At 37.6% G+C, this 15645-nt stretch overlaps 1 protein-coding gene across 1 annotated transcript in view; it reads right to left on the bottom strand.

Moving 5' to 3' along the window:
• Window positions 1–15645, bottom strand: part of ALDH1A1 (aldehyde dehydrogenase 1 family member A1) — a 49349-nt gene that overhangs the window by 24812 nt on the left and 8892 nt on the right. Inside the window, exons 2-5 of the mRNA XM_081150900.1 lie at window positions 11860–11964; window positions 4915–5055; window positions 2916–3045; window positions 1006–1067 (exon numbers count right to left, since the gene is read on the bottom strand). Of these exons, the coding sequence (XP_081007026.1) occupies window positions 1006–1067; window positions 2916–3045; window positions 4915–5055; window positions 11860–11964 (438 nt within the window). The remainder of the gene's footprint in view (window positions 1–1005; window positions 1068–2915; window positions 3046–4914; window positions 5056–11859; window positions 11965–15645) is intronic.

The following is a 15645-nucleotide window of genomic DNA, read 5'->3' as shown; positions in this document are numbered from 1 at the left end:
TCTAAGACAAATATCTTGTTAAAGACAAAGAAGTCTAGGGTCTGAAGGCTGAGAGCTTGGTTCACATCTTAGTTCAACCACCAACTAGCCATGTGAATTCAGACAAGTTCCCTGCTCTCTCGGCATGAGCTCATCATCTATAAGTGTTGATACAAGTCTTCTCTACCCCAGAAAGTTGTCCTGGAGATTCATGGAAAAGTGGGGCAAATACTTAACACAGTGACTGGTTCATCATAGGTGGGCATATTAAATATTAGCTATTTGACACTGTTGTTTTTATGAATTTTATTGGAATTTTTAAACTAACAAGAAATTTCTTTCAAAATGTTGATATGTATACATTTCAATCTCACTGGAACAGAAGATAAGTCATTACTACTTCTTCATCTAAGAGCTTTGGGACACTTCACCAACTTTTTATTTGGCCTTTCTGAATAAGTCAGTGAAAGTGAAATCTTTTAGATAGTTTCCTATTTGTTGGGCTTACAAGAAAATCCTCACCATTCTGATTAAAAATACTACCTTCTCTATGAGGCATTTGAAGTGTCAAAGCCTCTTATCTAAAGTAAGAATGTGTTCCATACAGTGCTCCCATAGTTTTTTCTTTCCATTTAAATTTTAAAAATTCACTCATAATTTGAAAAGAGTATATAACACTGCTTTTAAAAAACACACACACAACAACAACAAAACAAAACAAAGAATCTCAAAGAGCATATAATACGGTATTTTAAAAACAAACCAGAGTAAAAGGTAAAGATTTGTTGATGCTCTAATACTGAAACACACTTAAGAGATTCAGGATATAGATAGGTTTCTGGACTATCTAATTCATATCCAAGGAGTTCAGTCACAGGGAGACACAAATTCAACAGTTATATTTGCCCCACATTTAGCAAACATGTAAGAATCCATTTGTGCTGGAGAAAGTCTCGTTACTAAATGAAACAGAATTAGAAATCATTTTCTTTTTAAGATTGAAAATTATATAGGAGACTGACTTACAGGAATAATTTGGCCACACACACCAATAGGCTCATGTCTTGTATAAGTAAAAAAGTCTCCATCTGGAAAATAAAACACACAATCATTTATATATAATGTGACTGACATTCATGAAATGGTAGTTTGGGGCTGATGTGGGAGGAAGGTATAAACAACAATAACAAAAAAAGAAGCTATCTCCAACTATATCTTTTATATCTCCAAATAAAAATCTGAGCCTTCAAATAGTCATTTGAACTGAGAGGAACCATAAAACTGAATTAGGCCAAAGCCAAAATGCAAAATTGGAAAAGATCTGACAGATATTTAATTCTCTCACCATATAGGAGGACTATTTTATGTATCATCTTATTCTGTTTCCTTTCTTTCATCAGAAAGGAAATAAAAGGCCTGTGACTGAGAAAAGAACTGTTAAAATTCTGTTTCTGGAAACTCTAAGTTCTACCAGTAACGATGGAAATTTTTTTAAGTAACATAATTTAAACTACTAAAACTGAAAGGTAGCAGAATTTTTAAAAAAATTTCCTTACAAGCAATAAGTCTTTCCTACTGGTTTGTTCTAAAATGTTTGTTTGTTTTTTGCCTACCAAACAATAAAAGCAAACTCTTTCAATCCATGAAAAAAATGCCCAAAGTACAAGACATTTCTTTTCAATCTGGATTTGATTTTTCATATGCCTCAAAGTTTGATGTGGTCATCCTGAGGCTACATGGTGCTTTGTGTTCTCTGTCCTAGTTCCCACAAAACGTCTTGGCTATCATAGCAAGAAGGCTCCTTATCAAAATCTATGGTACTTTATTATTATTATTTTAATCCTCATTGGAAGATATTTTTTCCATTACTTTTCAGAGAGAGTGGGAGGGGGAGAGAGAAACATCGACATGAGAGAGACACATCAATCAGTTGCCTCCCAAATACACCCCGACTGGGGCCGGGGGTCGAGCCTGCAACCAAGGCACATGCCCTTGGTCGGAATCGAACCCAGGGCCCTTCAGCCCACAGGCTGATGCTCTAACCACTGAGCCAAACCGGCTAGGGCTCTATTGGTACTTTAAATGGCTTCTCCCATTTTGTCATAGGGTTAAGTAAGAGTTTCTAAAATAGCCACATTTCTTGGTATTACCAGGGTCTTACTCTCCCCTTTTATCTTCTTGGCTATTACTTCTAACCTGCTGGACGCTCTACATTAAAAATACCCCTCAGGGCCAGTCTTGGAGAGCCCTATATTTCTATAGTTGGTTTCTGAGTCAATTTCTACCCATAATGTTTTCCAAAATGATGTCTTTTCAATATTCCTATTTCCATTATGTGCATAGCGTACTAAAATACTAAAACACAAAATAATCATTTACTCACACAAATTCTTAAACCGTGCTATAAACAGAGTCCCATTTTGCTTTAAAGCTACTTGAAACAAATCAATGTGAATTGGTTTGTTTAATTAATCTAATGTAACTATACTAAGTGAGACCAGGCACAGACGACCATAACTGACTCACACTGAAACATGCAAAGTGGCTTAAATAACTACAATTTCGAAAGGGTGTAAGTGCTTCTATTGGAATAAAACTCACATAAATCATTTCAGTGGCCAGCTTTGCAAAGTTTGGGCCCTTAGAGAGAAAATTGCCTTAAGTCAGTAATTCAAGCATAAGAATGTTTTCACTTTAATGTTCTATAAAGTATCTATAGTGTTCCCTTCTGCACAATTATGCTGAAACAATTTTAAAAGCTGGTTGATGAATCTTAGCCGAACTTCCAGGTTCAGAACTGCATTGTCTCAAAGTCAAGAAGACAATAATTTTGCCTTATTTGGTTGACATCTTTAAAGGGGAGTGTTTAGAATTATTCAGCTCTATAGTAATCTCCTCACTGCTACCCACCCCCACGGTTTCTCAAAGCTACTCACCAATAGGTATTGTGCGGCCCTGGATCTTGTCAGCCCACCCTGCAAAGTAGCGTAGTGTCTTTATGCAGCCTCCTAAATCCATCAGATAGGCATTGGAAAATAGCTTTCCACCATTCATTGACTCCATTGTCTGCAAAATAGGTCAAACCTCAGATCTAGACTTCTGTGAATTTTTAGATTAAAAATATATATTAATATTTTGAATAATGATGAGCTAGTAAATTTTGGAAATAGAAGTCATCTTGTCTAACCTCATTTTCTTAAAAAAAAAAAAAAAAAAAAGACTGAAATAGGAGTTAAAATGATTTTCTTATAGTCAGAGCAAGATCTAGAGAGAAGGGTTAGTAAGATCCTGGTTTCTAAACTCTACTGCTCCTTCTGTCTCATTCTGAATGTTCTCTAATTCACCATCTTTCTAGGAAGTGGTCACAATTTGATATACACACAGCTAGTGAGAGGGGCAACTTGTTCTCCTTAGATGGTTCAGGGTTCCAATAAGATTTCACTTGTTTAATACAAATGTGGGTGACAATTCAGTGTCAGTGACTATTAATAATGCCTCAATAATCATTTTTAATTTTTGCATTCCATCTGGATAGAACCAATCAGTTCACACAAAGTTAAGTGACCCCTGGATCTTTCATCCATGAGTTTCTTCAGCAGAATTTTTAATTGGGAAACTTCTAGTTTTGCCACTATTATCATAATTATTATTTGGATGGTCAGGCTGTGAAGTTCAACATTTTCTAGCCTAGCGCCCTAACCAACATAAGATGATCTCTCCTCTTTTTCTCCCTTTCTCCAGCAGAGCTCGTCGGAACCTGATGTTCTCTGGGGCAGGAACATAGAGGTGATAAGCTATTAAAGCTGTTCCTCATCTATCACACAATCTTCTGCCTCTACTTTATACTCCACGCCATCTCAAAATTTCATCAAACATGATTTTGTATGCCTGTTCTATTTCCCCCCTTAGGATCTTATGCTGGCAAAAGCAGTCAGCACTCTATAATCCACAGACCAGATAAATAGTAGCAGCCAGCTTCTGGCAAATTCTTTCTTCCTACAGGACATTTTGGTTAGTGTAGTTTTATTGTATATAGCTTCTAATTGCATAGTTCCGCATGTTTTGAATCTTTTGAGTAGTAAGTCGTGTTTTGAGGGACTATAATTGCTACTGTTGATTTTTAAACAAATGTAAGTCTCTTTGTTACTGCCAGTTAAGAGTCTAGAAGTAATAAAAATTTATTCTGAGCCCTGATCTTGGTATTGGTTTGTGTTAAATTGGTTTCATTGTAATACCCAATTGAGAAGAAAACAAAGAAGTAATCTTCCCCCATCCGTTTTATGTGCTTACTCATCTAACTGCTAAAATGTTTTTAAAAATAATAATCAGTATACATAAGAACATAATTTTTATAAACATATGAATAATTAAATTTTTTCTTTATTCTTCATCTTTTCACCTGTAAAAAGAACATAATTTAATCAAGACCATTGTTAACATATTCATTTGAGGGAGGAAAAAAGTGACCATTTATTAAGTGTCTTGGAGGGTGAGAGTAAAGAAAAATAAGATTTATTTTAGGGAAATATTTTAGGCACCTTTACTCGGTGAGATTTTCTACTCAAAGAGGTCCATGGTCAAGTAAGTTAGAAAAATTCAGTGTATTATTCTAGGATAGTCACACCCCACGTTGCTCTAAGAAATTGCAGAGTAAAGGAAAGAGATTTGTTTAGTTTGGTTTAACTAGGACTTTGCCAAAGTTTAGACTATAGACTCTATTCTGAGAGTAGAAGATAACACCGTCCAGAACCAGTATGCAGACTGCTATCTAAGAATAATCTCAATGGTAATGTTCCTATGAGAGCTGATACATAAAGTCTCTTTGATTTCTTTGTAGAGAACATGTAGGAATCACTAAAATCAAAACAGCTAGCCATCCAAATCGTGAATGCTTTCTAGAGATCTCACTTCCTGCCCAGTTTGGTTAGTACTCACTGCCAGCAACAGGCGATCTCTTTCGATTAAATCAGCCAACTTGTACAGCAGCCGTCCCCTCTCGGAAGCATCCATAGTACGCCATGGAGAGCCGATCTGAAAAGCCTGGCGTGCGGCCTTCACCGCTTTGTTAACATCCTCCTGCAAGTCAAAGGCAATTCAATTTAGTAAGTTAAACATATTGGCAAATCCGGTGGCAATAACCCTATAAAACAGATCAAAGCACCTCACAAGCAGGCACTGTGTCTTCATTAGCCCACAGTCTAGCACATTGTATCAACGCAACTACTGTACATTGGAAACTGCACCGGCTGCCTAATCTTTAGAATGAGTTCCCCACACACAGTACATGGGAGATTTTCTAGGATATAAATATAATATTTTGAGAGTTGCTATTAATTGAGTGCTTGCCACATGTCAAGGAAGGTTCTAATTACTTCACACATATTAACTCATTTCATTCTCAATAATTTTCTGAAACAAGTATCTTCCCCATTTTACAGAAGAAGAAACTGAAGCAAAGGGAGAGAGATTTGGTCAAGAGCCAAAAGTGGCCAAACTGAGTTTTACACGGAGCCAGTCGACTGCAGAGCCTCTGCTCTTCACTGTTTCGTTATAGGGCTTTGGTGACTCAGTTACCCAGAGCTCCAGGGAAAGCTCAAGATCTAAAATAGTGATTATCTTCTTTAATCTCCGGTGACTCTATGGTCTGTGCATTCTCTCATGAAGAACCTACTGAAGGGTGAATAAGAACTTTGTTTTGCTGTTGAAGAGGAAACTTTATAAACAAGTTGCTCGTTCCTTTTGTGCAGTGGAAAAAAGGCATACATACGGGTTATATAGGTGGTGAAACTGGCATAGAGAAGGGTCTGTATGTGACAGCCTTTCCTTTCCCAACTGGGTACAAAAGATCCTTTTAGATCCCTAACTAGGTAAAGAGTCAATTTATTTCTTCTTCTCTTTCTCTCTTTCTCTCCCTCCCTCTCTCTCTCTCTCTCTTTTTAACAAGGTACTGCTTAAATTGCATTACTTCAAGTAAAAGTCAGATAATCAAGTAATGCCATCACACTCAGTCAGGCCTCCTTGCCTTCACCCACATTGCCCTCATTCTGTCTTTTTTCTGAACTGGTTTTAATATTCCTGTTCTTTCCTAGTCCGCCTCAAACTTTTCCCTGACCACTGCATTCCCTCCAGATTCTGGTTCAGACCTCTCCCGAGCTCCTATAGAATATATACACTACAGAAGTCACCACCTCTGCCATTACCACTTCATGCGTTTCTTTTTTTCCCTATGAAATCTGTTGTAAACAGCTTAAAAACACAGATTGTTCTCTTTTTTTATGTTTCAAGCCTATAGGTTGCAACTTTCTGCAGGAGACATAATTTTCTTTGCGAATCTGAGGGGGAAAATTATTCTACATTTAAAAAAATGTATTGATTGATCGATTTTGGAGAGAAAAGAAGAGAGAGAGAGAGAGAGAGAGAAACATCTATTTGTTGTTCCACTTATTTATGCATTCATTGGTTGGTTCTTGTATGTGCTTTAACCAGGGATCCAACCTGCAAGCTTGGCATATTGTGATAATGCTCTAACCAACTGAGCTACCCAGCCAGCTACATTTTTTAAGTTGCCCACAATTAAACTAAACTCCACTCAAGGACGACATCACCCCTTCGAGAGGCATGTACTTCAAATGAATATCCCTGCCTTACGATATAGTCAATTAAGAAATCCTAAACTTACAAGTCTGTAAATTAAAATTCAAACAAATTAACTATTTTTACAGTATTTATCACCACTCTAAGGTGATTTGGGGTGAGAAGGAAATTTTAGAAGTATAATCTGGCTTGATTAAGTAATGATATTTACAAACTACAAGCAAACATTCCTTCACTATAATACATCATACAGTTGTACATTTCCCTGTCTAACCTGAGAGAATGAGTATATACAGGAAAATATATGCATTACTATTTGCTCTTCCTAAGAAACATATATACAGTTATTTTGGGCATTCAGTTAATCACAATGATTGCTTATATCTGGACATTGTTTTATGCCATAGATTCTAACCTTTTCCAAGTTATATTTAGAGAGCACTGTTGGAAAAATAAAAAAGCCAACCACAAGAACCTGAAATTGCCCGCATGATATGTGGATACCACAGCTTATAAAATATATGCTGTGATGTGTTTAAACAGGTCTGTATGACACAGCTTTCATTTGGACCCTTCTGCTCAGTGTTCTGCCATCAGCCTTAGCCAAGTACGGTTTATCATAGACAGTCTGGCCCCTCAGAGGGACATGGAAAAACTTGCTTCAAGACGAGTAACTCCGCCATATGGAAAATACATCCTTGGAGAATGTTGCTATAAATAAGGATGTTCTTTTGGTCATGTTCTTTGCATCATGCTTCTACTTTTCTTACATCTTATATTTTATCTTATAGGCACAGAAATAGAGTAAGTTAATACATAGCTTTGAAACAAAACAACTCAGATGCTAACTCTGCTGCCTCATGTATTAGCTATGTAAGCTTTGAGTCATCCATCCATCATCCATCCATCCACCCATCCATCCATCCATCCATCCATCCATCCATCCATCCATCCATCCATCCATCCAACCATCTAAAGATCTGCTAATTTCTCTGTTCTGTAGCATTGTTATCATCAGGCTGCTAATAACAAAATACTGATGTAAAGAGATTATTGTTTTGAAAATTCCAATAGAATGGGAGAAATATACAACAAAGTAAACACTCCAATATATTGTAAAATGTAAAGAATATTCTGAAGCAAAAGGTACTGGAAAGTGATGTCTCTAAGCTTTAATTTTCTTATTTTTGAAATAGAGATGTCACCTCATAGAGTTGTTTTCAAGATTAAATAAGGTAACACTTGAATCACATTTTCTATGTGACACACATTATGTTAACTGTTCATTAAATGGTAGCAATTGTATTGTAGTTGTAGCAGTCAAAAAAACTTTAAAATCTCTCTCAGCGGTTCTAGTATATTTTAATCCTTCCTTTGGTTTTCACCGCCCTGTATTATTTTCGGCATTATTATCTCATATTGTTGCCAGCATTCCCAAGTCCACTCTTTCTCTTCTCTCCCCAAAGGTCTTGCTTATTACTACCAGGCTAATCTTCTGCAAACCTTTTTATCTTATCACTTTCCCTTTCACATATTTGCAACTACCCCTCTTTTGCCCGCAGTCCTAAGGCCAAACTCCTTTTTCTGATGTTCAAGGTCCAATATTTTGGGCCTCACCTCACCTACTCAAAGTTCTCTTTACATTTTTTCTACTCAATCTGGTCCAACTCCTCACCTTTGATTTTGTAATTCTTGCCTAGAACTTTCTACCACCACACCCCTTTTACTTTCAAAGTCTTATATATTCTTTAAGACCCAGCTGAAATATCACAACCTGCCTAAACCTTTGACAGACTAATCCAGCTTGACACCAGCTACTAGTTAAGAGCCTACGGAGCTCCAGGCAAAAAACTAAAAGTTTTCTTTATAAGCTCAAATTACTACAATAGTTAAGCATCATGGACCTAGTTTTACAAGACATGAAATACAGCATGAAATCCATCCTACAAAATTTGATCCTATCTCTGACTTCAAAATCCAGTTTTATAGTTGTGCAAGGCTATGCTGATAATGATCTCCTTTCCAGTGAATATTTATTGCTCTCTGTATTATAAGCTATAACATTCCTTACTGTTCCGTGAGTATAATCAGCAGTTAATAAATATTTAATAATTTGTTACCTATTATATAAACTCAGCATGTTACATTAATTTTTTTATAATGATGCTCCTTATATAAACAATCTTATATTGACATTTAAATAATAAATCATATTTTAATTGACTTAATTATATAACAAAATTTTACATTAATCAAAACTATTAGGTATATGACATTTTTCAAGGTCATCATTTTTGAATTAACCAGAACACAGTTTGGTACATGAGTCAAATTTGCTACCCTCAATAACACTTTTGCTGCACAGGGTTTAAAACGTTCATTTTTTGAAGTAAGGGACCGAGGCTGATGGGTAAAGATAACTCGAATAATGATGAAATATCAAATGCCTTGTAAACATAGTAAGAGAAGACTAAACTCTTTATCACTCTCAGACTGTGCTTTTCCACACTGAATTCATTCAGATTTGGAGAAAATAGTTAGCAGATCAGTTTCACTTTTACACCTGTCATAGCAGTTACTTTAATGGACATTTACTTGTATCCTCAGCAATTACTTGTTACCGTCATGCTTTAGTTTTAAAAGCAGTTTTCAGGATTAGTCAACATAGCCTAAAAGAGCCAGTGAAGGGAAAAGAAAACAGTTCCCACCCACATCCGTGCTTTGCTTTGTAACCTCCATTTGTTCTTGTCCCTCCCCCTTTCTTTATAATACCATTAAAAGGCCCTAAATAGCCCATTGTTAGTTCCATTCTACTCATCAATTAAATCCTTAAAACCTCTTGGCTCATTATCTGAAGAGTCAGTTACAGAATATTAGGTTTACTTCGACTCTATAATTTAGTAGATTTCTACCTTTGGCTAAGCACTGTTAGGAGTTACTATACTTTTTTGTCACCAGAATTGTGAAAACAGCAATAATTACTTAAAAATAAGTGTTAGTAGATCATTCTAAAATATGATGACAAGAGTGCTGGATGTTAGGTGAAAAGTCATCAACCGTGAGCATTTTATAGCATAAACAATTTAACTTGAGTGTCAAATATCCAGCCAACGTGATTCACTTTGTGACCTGCTTAGAAGATTTGTTGGAGTGAATGAGTGTCCTCAATCTACTCATGCACAGATTTTCTGCTCTCCTATGAACAGGAAATAATTGTCAATAAATGCAAAGCAAGTAAATGACAAATATTTCTAAAGCTTTAGGAATGGTCTCAGCTCACCCTTACTGCACTTGAAGAAAGTAAATCCCACCAATGATGCCAAGAAGACCTCAGATTGCCTGACAAGATTTCTACTGGAACTCCAGGCTCAGATTTGTTTGACTAATGAAACTAAACCCGAAAGCCAGTGAGTTGTAAAGCGAGATGTCCAAGCCCTAGAGCTAAAGCATCAAGAATTTTTTCTTTTGTACTTGCAACCTGCCAAAAGCTTTGTAGTCTCCCTCCTGAATGGCATTTGTACTTCTAGAGAGAAAGAGTGGGCAGCTATCAGGGGCTCAACCTCGCCCTCACCTTGACTTTTATTGCTTTTCCCACCTCCCCAGGGTTGACAGAGCCATGCAAGCAACTAGACAGACATTCAAGGTAATGTAGTGCTGTGTAGATTTCTAGAAGTCTCTGACAAAACTGTTCCTCTTTGTTGAATGTGAAGAATAGATTTTTTTTTTTTTTTTTTTTTCTGGGAATGGCTCATAGGACACAGACTTCTGGGTCTACTAGAACATGTCACCAGGTGTTTTCAGTATTTCTCTGCCCGAGTTTGGTCTTATAACATTTCTTAGAGGTACAAAGTGATTGTCAAGCAGTTTCCAATCATCAGCTTTCTTACCTGCTAATGTCCATGCACCTTATTAAGCGCTACCACTTGAGAGGAGATACCGTGTATTGTTTAATACTTTAGATCAGGTTCTAAAAGTGTATTCGCCCACCCTTACCCAGCAACACTGGCATCACCTGAGGAACTGTCAGAAATACAAATTCTCAGGCCCCACTCTAGGATTACTGAACCAAACACCAGGGTTGGGTGGGGCCCAGCAATCTCTCTATTTTATCGAAAAAGGAATAGAAGCTCTACAGGTAAATACAAATGTGCAACTTCTGGTGTCTTACTACAGAAGATGATTTAAACTAGGCCCTGAGGGCTTCACCGTACTGTGGCACTGAGGCCGTGACCAACATGCAGTGTTTGGCAGATGATATTGAACATGATGAAGTTGGGACTCTTACCTTGAAGGGGGTTGGGGAAGCTGGCATGGAGGCCAGAAACAAGGGTTTGCTTTTCCCCCAGACAGTGAGAAGCCCTTGAAGAATTTATGCACAGATGAACTCCGGCATATACAGAAAGTCAAATCTGAAAGAAGCTGACATGTGTCTCCATTCTATTCTGCTTCTGCTTCTTAAGCTGTTGACCCTTCTGACTAAACTGTACTCTTGCCCCTAAAGGCATAGGTCTTAATTTGCACTGCTAATACTGCAACCTGAATCCAGGGCCCTCCCTAAACTCAGAAGAGGCCCTCAGGTCTATCGCTATCTTGGAATAAGTCTGCAAGGTTTAATACCATGAGATTAGTGACCTCATTGATTGGGAAGAGGGAAATGAAAGAAGGAAGCCTCAACAGGAACATGTGATTGCTATGGTGATTGAACTGAACATAGTGTCATGAATGCTATTATCCTGGGGTTTTGCTGACTTCATCTCCCAGTAGTCTTTTCATACAGCAAAAAGCCCACATTTTTATGTCTTTATATCTTACATGACAGAGATTTAAAGCTTGATAACATCTGGACAATTCCAGACCAGAAACCATTTCAAATTAAACTGTGAACACATATACCTTTTAAGGTATGTGTTCAGATTAAAATTCTAAAGGCTTTTACTCTCCTCACTCCCCAGGCTATTTAAATTATCCTATGTAATTATTTACAATAATTACAAGGTAAGGCAGTAACCCTGTCAGTCACAAGTTCTGGGATCAAAGGACAGCATTTGACTGCTGATTTCATTATTTATTTGCAGTGTCACCTTGAGTAAATTACTCAAACCTTATATTCTGCTGTTACATCATCATTTGTAAAAGTGGCTAAAAAGAGTACCTTTCCCCAGATGGCCTCACAAACCATATTTTCATGACATGTCTACTTAAACTTGAAATGGGGTTTATGGCTCAGAATAGTGAGAAACAAGCAAAAAGCCTGGCATAAAATGGAACTAGTGCTAGGAAACTCACCTTGTCTCCTTCCTCTACCTCGCAGAGTTTCTCCTCAGTTGCAGGATTAAAGACAGGAAATTTCTTGCCACTCACCGAATTATGCCACTCGTTGTTTATAAAGATCTGTCAAGAGGGAGAGAAAGTGGACAAACAGGTACTTAAATATGCAGCAAATTTGATTTTTTAAAATGAAAATCAAACTAAGCATTGCAGAATGCCTGTGTGAGCACAATGTCACAAACTTACTTCCCTTATGGACCCTCCACAAGATATTTTTGTCTGTTTAAGACATTTTGCGTACACACACACACACACACACACACACACTTTCCCTCTCCTGTTCAAGAGAAACACAGCTCCGAGTCATCCTTCAGTATGGCTTTGTTCTGTGCTGTCATAAAGAACCTCACCTTGTTCTCTCTGCCCCCCACCTCTGCTTAGTTGAAATTCAGTCTTCACCCTGTTATCATAATCTTAAGTGAACCCAGTTCAGATTTTGTCCCCTCCTCAGAACACTTGGGTGGTTCTCCACTCACAGGTTCCTTAGCGTGATAATAAGGCTGCTTATGATCTGGCTTTTCCAACCCTTTGTCCCTATTATTTCCTCAGTTTACCTTTGTTTCAGCCTCATTCTGCGGAGCACCAAGCCTTCTGCTCCACACCTTTTATTCATGCCTTCCTCAGACTGGCAGTTTACTCTTTTCTTCTACTCACACCTCAAACTGTCCTTAAAATATCATCAACTCACGAAGATTTCATTAGTCGTCCAGTTGGATTTAACCTCTTTTTTCCTCTTTTCTAACATAGTATTTTATTATCTTTCTATGAAATTACTTATTATGTTCTGCTTGGTATTAAAGTTAGAATCTGCATATCAGTGCACCTAATTCCACACAAAAAACTAGAGACATCCTGGTACTTGCCCTGGGTTTTTTAGCCAGTCTGCAGAACTCGCATGAGATTCAGTCACAGGTTTCTAATTCTCCCTTTCTTCAGCCCTAAAGTCTGTAGTACCTCTTTAGACATGATAGCTTTTAAACCAAGAGAGCACAGTCTCATCCTGTCAGATATATCCAGAATTCCACCCTTCCACCGCAGCAAAATTTCACCAAAAATCGAATAAAGACAAGATACAGAATTAATTATATTCTGTTAGGCCTGTGGTGCGAAGACTTAATAAGAACTTTAATATTATAACTTGTGGCCCAAACTTTGTTGGGTTTTTTTTTTTGGCTTGTGCTCTGAAGCTGCTTGCAGAGCATAACTTCGCCCTTGGGCTCCAGAATTGCCTAAAGGGTCGGATCCCCCCCAGGCTGCCCCCAACTACACCCCCCCCACGCCTCTACTGATTGTACCATTTGATAAATTGTACTCCTTGCTTCGTGGTTCAATAATCCTCCCTGTACCGTAATTGTGTGATCAAAGGCAGCCTTCTTCTACAGGCCCGGGCTGCAACTAGGACTTGATAAACGCTTGTTTGTGTACAGTACTACCCGTGGTTCTCGCCTCTCAACTTCACTTGCTGGATCACTGAGTCAGCCAACTGTTGAAAGGCCAGTTGCCCCAGCGATCAGAAAGCACGTGATATAAGTTTATGACCTTGTTCCCCACCCCCACCTCACCCCCAGCAACCCATCTCTTCGATCATCAGCTCCTTGCAACCTTTGCTTTATAAACCCTGCCCTATCCCCTCCATTTGGAAATATATTCTCGGTTCATACCAAGGGCTATGTTTCCCAGTTTGCAAACTGTTACCTAAATAAACTCTCTTTTAAGTTTCTTTAAAAAGATATCACCAGATTTTTGTTTACAGGTGAAACTTTGCAGCTCTTACTTGAGTCCTCCTAGGTCTGTGATAATTTGAAGTTTCAAGTTCTCAGTAATATATCTCTTGATGTATTACAGCTTATTTTACTCCCTTTATAGAATCTTTTTTTGGTGAGAAAGCCGTTAAAATATGTATTTACCATCTAGTTTCATTATCAGGCTCTTGTATCGAAGCTGTACATGAAACTCCCTGTTCAAATTAAAGTCAGCGAATGTTTTGTAGATAAGCATTAACCTAAAATAAGAACACAAGTTTATCTGGCAGCCTGTAGGCAACCAATGAGAGCAGCCATAGATAATCCCAAATTACCAGCAACTGCTGTGCATTATTCAGTTTTAACCTTTTAGATAGAACACTGGGAACTCAACTTCTGTTTGAATTTGTGTTTATATTCACAAAATCCAAATGGTCACTTTTTTTTTTTTTTAATCAGAAAAGTGTTTGTCAAATAATGAGTTAACACCTGCCTCATTATTTGGAAGGTACTGTGGGAAAATGAGAGATGAGTGGGCCATGACCCCTGCTCTCAGGGGGCTTATGAACTATGAAGAGAATGTATTTATATCAAGGTGAGCCAGTAAAGATCTGAAGGCTGTAGAGTAAAATCGCCAAAGCAGTGCTTTAGTTAAATTACAGAGCAGAAATCATGGAAGAGAGGGACGTGGGCTAGAGGGATGCATCCTTGAAGGACAGGATTGGGTTGGTGGAGACCAGTGGGCAAAGGGAGGGAACGCTGCTGGGATATTTGTAAGAGAGAAGAGATCAGCCCTGAACAGAGAATTCCAGTGGAAACAAGTCACAGATAAGTTCTGGCGATGAAAATGAAGCCAGTTTGTGGTGAATCTTGATCCCCAGAGTGGGAGGTTTGGACTCTATTCTGGATATAATAAGGGAGTGACAGGATGAAATAAGTGTTTTTAGGAAAACTGATTTTTATGTCCCCGAACAGATTTAAAATACAGCAACCAGAGTCCAGATATTAGTCAAAATCATTTTAATGTTCCAGGCATGAAGTTTTAGAGTACACTCATATAGAGCCACAGTCTGAAAAGTATGAATTACACATGTTCTGCCCCAATCAGAGGCCTTTCAGCATAAAAACAGCATAAAAACTCAGCACAAATAATGACATGATCCAGTTACTATAAAAATCAAGAGTTGCATCACCATTTTTCTTCCTCTGAGTTATGGAGAATTAATTGGCAGGAACTACATTAATGATTTTTTTTTGAGGAGGAGTTAATTTTATTGGCTTTACATTTGACATTTGCTTCCATCTAACTGTGAGACCAAATGTTTTTGAAGAATCCTCCTTCCTGTGGTTATATAAAATGGTTACAGTAGCCCCACTTATCTGCAGGGGATACTTTCCAAGACCCCCAGGAGATGCCCAAAACCATAGAGAGTACCAAACCCTATATGTGTGTGTGTGTGTGTGTGTGTGTGTGTGTGTTCTTTCCTATACACACATACCCATGATAAAGTTTATGTTAGGCACAGTAAGAGATCAGCAACAACAACTCATAATAAAGTAGAAAAGTCATAACAATATACTGTAATAAAACTTATGTGAATGGCATTATTAAGTAGAATAAGGGTTACTTGACCATAAGAACAGTCAATCTGATAACCCAGTGGTGAGTGTAAACAACATGGAGACTCTGGACAAAGGGATGATTTGTTATCTGGGTGGGACAGAGCAAGAAGCCACTCAGAATGGCATGCAATTTAAAACATAAATTGTTTATTTCTGGAATTTTCCATTTAATATTTTTAGAAGTGGTTGACAGAGGGTAACCGAAAATGCTAAAAAAAAACCACCATGGATAAAGGAAAAGTACTATATATGGAAAACTGTAGGCTAACAAATGTTTATTATAATAATAATGACACTTATGTAGACCTGTTGAAATGCTCTATCATTTCCCTCCTTTTGTTCACTTTCCATTTGCTATTTGCCATTGGTAAGTTCAGAG

Source organism: Miniopterus schreibersii (genome assembly GCF_964146895.1).
Source record: "Miniopterus schreibersii genome assembly, chromosome: 11".
NCBI classification, from domain to species: Eukaryota; Metazoa; Chordata; class Mammalia; order Chiroptera; family Miniopteridae; genus Miniopterus; species Miniopterus schreibersii.
Note: the sequence above shows the minus strand (reverse complement) of the source record. Positions and strands in the feature narration are given on the sequence as shown.